The sequence below is a fragment of the Gekko japonicus genome, unplaced genomic scaffold, assembly GCF_001447785.1.
Source record: "Gekko japonicus isolate JY-2015 unplaced genomic scaffold, Gekko_japonicus_V1.1 scaffold2029, whole genome shotgun sequence".
Classification (NCBI taxonomy): Eukaryota; Metazoa; Chordata; class Lepidosauria; order Squamata; family Gekkonidae; genus Gekko; species Gekko japonicus.
In genome coordinates, this window is record NW_015167596.1 from 168065 (window position 1) to 173975 (window position 5911).

At 51.4% G+C, this 5911-nt stretch overlaps 1 protein-coding gene across 1 annotated transcript in view; it reads right to left on the reverse strand.

The window, feature by feature from the left end:
- GFI1B (growth factor independent 1B transcription repressor) overlaps nucleotides 1-5911 on the reverse strand; it is a 17028-nt gene that overhangs the window by 8936 nt on the left and 2181 nt on the right. The window contains exons 2-3 of the mRNA XM_015413981.1: nucleotides 4357-4506; nucleotides 1578-1822 (exon numbers count right to left, since the gene is read on the reverse strand). Of these exons, the coding sequence (XP_015269467.1) occupies nucleotides 1578-1822; nucleotides 4357-4506 (395 nt within the window). The remainder of the gene's footprint in view (nucleotides 1-1577; nucleotides 1823-4356; nucleotides 4507-5911) is intronic.

Here is a 5911-nt window from a genome sequence, read left to right on the forward strand (position 1 = left end):
AGCTAGCAATCCAAAACAGTCCAGTGGCACCTTTAAGACCAAGCTTTATTCAGGTACAAGCTCTCCCTCCTCTGCGAGGACAGATCTGCACGTTCTCCCCCCTCCCCCAATAGCTAGCAATCCAAAACAGTCCAGTGGAGCCTGAGCGGTGGGGTGCTGCCTTCTGACACACTTCTGGTGATGTCAGGGGGTGTGGCGCATGCAAATAAGTTATGCTAATGTGTTATGCTAATGAGCTCCTGCACCTCTTTTTCTACGAAATGACCCCTGGGGCTCTATGTTCTCCTAGAATTACGCCTGTTCCTTAGACTACCGTGATCAGTTTCCCTGGAGGAAATGGCCGATTTGGAGGGTGGAATCTATGGCAGCGCCCTATCACTTATGGCGGCCCCCGCTGGGTTGGGACATTCTGGGCGCTTTGGGGGTGGAGCGTGGAGAGGGCGGGGATTTGAGATGGGAGGGACCTCAGCAAGGTATAATGCCATTTTCTCCAGGGGAAATGACCTCTGTTGTCTGGAGAGGAGCTTTGTTTGGTCTTAAAGTTGCCGCTGGACTCAGACTTTGTTCTCAAACTCCTTCAAGCGCGCTCACATGAAAGCTTAGACCCAGAAGCAGTGTTCCCTCTAAGATGAGTTAAGTGTGAGCTAACTCACAGTTCTTTAGCCTCCAGCTCACACATCTTTGTCTTAGCTCAGGAAGGATGGCTCCAGAGCATACTAATTTGTGCAGTAGCCAGATCGCTCACTCACAACTTTAATGCCCGGAGGTTCACCAAGTAGAATTTTGCTCACAAGACTCCACAGCTTAGAGGGAGCATTGCCCAGAAGTAAACCTTGTTGGTCTTCAAGGGGCCACTGGACTCAGCCTTTGTCCTGAGAAAGGACACTCTTACATCTCATGCTAATAAACACATCCCAGGGCGAATGCTCCCTCTAAGCCAGTGATGGTGAACCTTTTAGAGACCGAGTGCCCAAACTGCGACCCAAAACCCACGTATTTATTGCAAAGTGCCAACAGGGCAATTTAACCTGAATACTGAGGTTTTACTTTAGAAAAAACAACTCATACATTAACTTAAGTTGATCCAAACAAAGTAAGGAAAGCAATCCCAAATGCTTTCATTTACTTTAAATTATTTGGCAGAGAATTCAACACTTTAATGATGGTCTGGGCCTGGCTGGGGCGATGGCACGCGTGCCCACCGAGAGGGCTCTGAGTGCCGCCTCTGGCACCCGTGCCATAGATTCGCCACCACTGCTCTAAGCTGTGGAGTCCTGTGAACAAAAATTCTACTTTGTGAGCTACTGGCATTAAAGTTGTGAGCGAGCAATTTGGCTACTGCCTAAGTTAGTTTGCTTTGGAGCCATCCTTCCTGAGCTAAGACAAAAATGTGTGAGCCGGAGGCTAAAAAACTGTGAGCTGGCTCACACTAACTCAGCTTAGAGGGAACACTGCGGCCAGGACATCCCCGAAGGGCCCCCAAGAGCAGAAGAGGGAGGGTTGGTTGACCAGGAAGGCAGGCGGCTCTTGTGCCAGACTCTGGCCATTATTAAGGACCAGTAGGGTGACAGACTCACTTTGTCGCATATCACGCAGTGGTAGGTCTCCACAGTTGAGGAATAGCGCAGGCTGTAATCGAGAGGGGGCTCCATGCTCGGGAGGAGGTGGCTCCCGTAGATGCTGATGGAGCGCTCCAGGAGAGCGGAAGACATGGGCCGGTAGGCGTACGGAGGAGGGTGGAAGGCATCCCAGGAGAAGCCAGGCTTGTGGTAGGGGGGCCCCCCGTCCCCCCCAGGGCTGCCAACGCCGTCAGGTTTCAGAGCTGGGGCAGGATAAGGAAAAAAAGAAATGGATATTGCATGACACTCATCAAATGTTTCCAAGGTCAACATCAGCAAAGGTAAAGGTAAAGGTTCCCTTGCTCGAAAGCAGTCGAATCCGACTCTAGGGTTGCGGTGCTCATCTCCGTTTCCAAGCCGAAAAGCCAGCGCTGTCTGAAGACGTTTCCGTGGTCATGTGGGGGGCATGACTAAACACCAAGGCGCACGGAACGCTGTGACCTTCCCACCGAAGTGGTCCCTGTTTATCTACTTGCAATTTCTTGCTTTCGAACTGCTAGCGATGGCAGGACATCAGCAAAATAGCTTCCCAATTTGCAATGGAAAATATTAATAGGGTAGCCAGTCAAGATTCATAGGGGGAAATCTCCAAAGGCTTATGTCGCTGGTATGCCTCCTAACCCTACCGTGGCAGCATTCTAGGGCTGTCAACGTCCAGGTAGGACCAGGAGGTTTGGAATTACAACTGATCTCCAGGTGTAGGAGATCAGTTCCCCTGGAGAAGACGGATGCTTTGGAGGGTGCACTCCGTGGCCTTGTCCCCCACTGAGGCCCCTCCCCTCCTTGAACTCTGCCCTCCCCAGGCTCCACCCCCAGATATCCAGGAATCTCCCAACCAGGGCTAGGCAACCCCACACCATCCTGAGCCCATCTGGGCTCTCTCTCCCCTGCCCTTTTTTTAAAGAAGCAGTTCCCTGCAGCTGCTGTGCGGCCGTGGGAAACCCAAAGAACACATAAAAATGAGTGGAAAAAATGTAACATACATGAGAGAGCCGGTTTGGTGTAGTGGTTAGACGCGCGGAATCTAACCTGGAAGAACCGGGTTTGATTCCTCTCCCCACTCCTCCACATGCAGCTGCTGCTGTGACTTTGGGTCAGTCACAAGTTCTTTCAGAGCTGTTCTCTCAAGGGCAGTCCTCGGGAGAGCTCTCTCAGCCCCACCTACCTCACACAGGGTGACTGTTGTGGGGAGGGGAAGGGAAAGGAGATTGTGAGCTGCTCTGAGACTCCTTCGGGTAGTGAAGGGCGGGGTATAAATCCAATCTCCTCCTCCTCCTCCTCCAATCTCCTCCTCCTCCTCCTCCTCTTCTTCTTCTTCTTCTTCTTCTTCTTCTTCTTCTTCTTCTTCTTCTTCTTCTTCTTCTTCTTCTTCTGTGATTCTGGGGCCCTGGGCCAAATTTCAGGGTGGGACCCCAGAATCATTGCCACCCCTTCCCACCCAGCCTGGTCAACATATGCCACAGGGACAAGGTGGGTTGACTGAGATGGACTGTGCCGTTTCACAGTACAGGTGAAAGCTCACATTTTTAAAGCTTTCCTGGAGAAAGAAAATTTTGGCAAGCAAAAGACTATATCAAAACACTCCCCCTCGAGCCGTGGCGGAAAAGTGCCGTCATGGCAAACCTGACTTCTGGCCACCCCAGGAGGTTTTCAAGGTGAGAGGCTTTCAAAGGTAGTTTGCCACCGCCTGCCTCTGCACAGCAACCTTGGACTTCCTTGGTAGTTTCCCCTCCAAGTTCTAACCAGGGCCAAGCCTTGCTTAGCTTCCCAGACCTGATAAGATCAGGCCAGCCTGGGCCATCCAGCTCAGGGCCGCTGTCAGTTGGCCAGGAAGGTTTTTTGCTCGTTTGTGTTTTGTGCCCGTGGGAGCATCTCAAAGTGATCTATCCTATCTTACCACTTCAGGACTCCGGCACTTATCGCTGCTGCCAGTACAGGCCAGCCACAGAGATGGGTTAGAACATAAAGAGAACATAAAGAGAAGCCAACGTTGCATTCAGGCCAATGGCCCATCCAGTCCAACACTCTGTCACACAGTGGCCAAAAATACCAGGAGCCACCAGGAGGTCCAGCAGTGGGGCCAGGACACCAGAAGCCCTCCCACTGTTGCCCCCCCCCAGGCACCAAGAATACAGAGCATCACTTGCTCCGGACTGAGAGTTCCTATCTATACCTTGTGGCTAATAGCCCCTGATGGACCTCTGCTCCATATGCTTAGCCAATTCCCTCTTGAAGCTGTCCATGCTTGTAGCTGCCACCACCTCCTGTGGCAGTGAATTCCATGTGTTAATCACTCTTTGGGTGAATAAGTATTTCCTTTTATCTGTTCTAACCCGACCACTCTGCAATTTCATGGAGTGCCCGCAAGTTCTTGTATTGTGGGAAAGGGAGAAAAGGGCTTCTTTCTCAACCTGCTCTATCCCATGCATAATCTTGTAAACCTCGATCATGTCACCCCTCAGCCGTCGTTTCTCCAAGCTAAAGAGCCCCAGGCGCTTTTACCTTTCTTCATAGGGAAAGTGTTCCAACCCTTTTCTGCACTTTTTTCCCGGTTCTATAATATCCTTTTTGAGGTGTGGTGACCAGAACTGTACACAGTACTCCAAACGAGGTCGCACCATTGATTTATTCAGGAGCATTATGATTCTGGCTGATTTGCTTTCAGTTCCCTTCCTGGAATTCTGAGCCACGGCCTTGAAAGAGGGTGCCTCAAGCTCTGAGGCGCACGGGTGCTTACCTGGAGTCGGGGGCTCCGATGCAGGTGTCACACTCTGAGCAGAGATGTTTTCTTTTGTGGCTTCATCGGGGCCACTTGGCTCTTTATGGGGAGAGAAGTCTCGATCGCGTGTGCCACCGAAGGCCCCCGATGGGTCCCTGGCCTCTGTACCTGCGCAGTCAGAGCAGAATAATGGTCAACGTCCTCTGACCAGCCAGGTGTGAGCCTAGCAGTGATGGTGAACACGAGCCAATGCCAAGGGTGCCAGGGCCAGTCCACCCGTGAGACTGCCTGGGGTGGCACCCGGAGAAGGGTGCTGCTGCCCGGCAGGGGTTCTCAATAGGCCTTCTCTGGGCTGGGGGATTCCTAGAGGTTTTGGGGGTGGAGCATGGGTTAGGTGGGGTTTGGGGAGGGAAGGGGCTTCAACAAGGTATAAAGCCATACAGTCCACCCTCCAAAGCAGCCAGTTTTTCCAGGGGAACTGATCTCTGTCGTCTGGAGCAATGCTCCCTCTAAGCGGTGGAGTCTTGTGAGCAAAAATCCTACTTTATGAGCTACTGGCACTAAAGTTGTGAGCGAGCCATTTGGGTGCTGCATAAATTGGTTTGCTCTGGAGCCACATCCTTCCTGAGCTAAGACAAAAATGTGTGAGCCGGAGGCTAAAAAATCTGTGAGCTAGCTCACACTAACTCAGCTTAGAGGGAACACTGGTCAGTTGTCATTCTCCAGGCCCCACCTGCAGGTTCGCAACCCTGGCTCTCATCCATCAGTGAAACAGAGTAGGGTTACCATGGGTTGAGCCTTGGGGTGGGTGGGGTTTGGAGAGGGGAGGGGCCTCAGCAGGGTATAATCCCACAGAGCCCACCTTCCAAAGTAACCATTTTCTCCAGAGGAATTGATCCAAATTGTCTGGAGATCACTTGTAATTCTGGGAGATCTAATCCTAACATCAGGAAGAGAGTAGCATCTTCTTCCGGGCCTGTGGAGCACGGCGCCCTGGAATTCCGTGGAGGTCTCCCATCCAAGTACTAACCAGGGCCGACTCTGCTTAGCTTCTAAGATGTAATGAAATCAGATAGCTTGGGCCACCCAGGTCAGGGCATTCTTGAAACAGAGCAACCAAATACCTTGAACGGACTGCTGCACCTAAAATAGCGTTTTGTTTCATTTGTTTCGTTTCATTTATTGGATTTATAACCAGGGGTCATTTCCTGCAGGAGCGCACAGGAGTGGAGCTCCGGCAATAAAGAGCCCAGGGGGTGGGTACATGCAACAAGCCCCACCCCCTGCTCCCAGCAGCCCTCAGGCAGAGCAAGAAGCAGCCAGGTAAGCTGCAGAGCCCAAAATAGCTAGCAATCCAAAACAGTCCAGTGGAGACTGAGTGTTGCCTTCTGACACACTTCCGGTGATGTCAGGGTGTGTGGCATATGCAAATGAGTTATGCTAATGGGTTATGCTAATGAGCTCCTGCGCCTCTTTTTCTATGAAATGACCACTGTTTTATCACCCACTCTCAGAGTGGGTAACATCGTTTATAAATCATTCAATCATTTAAAACATTATAGTAGTTGCAATA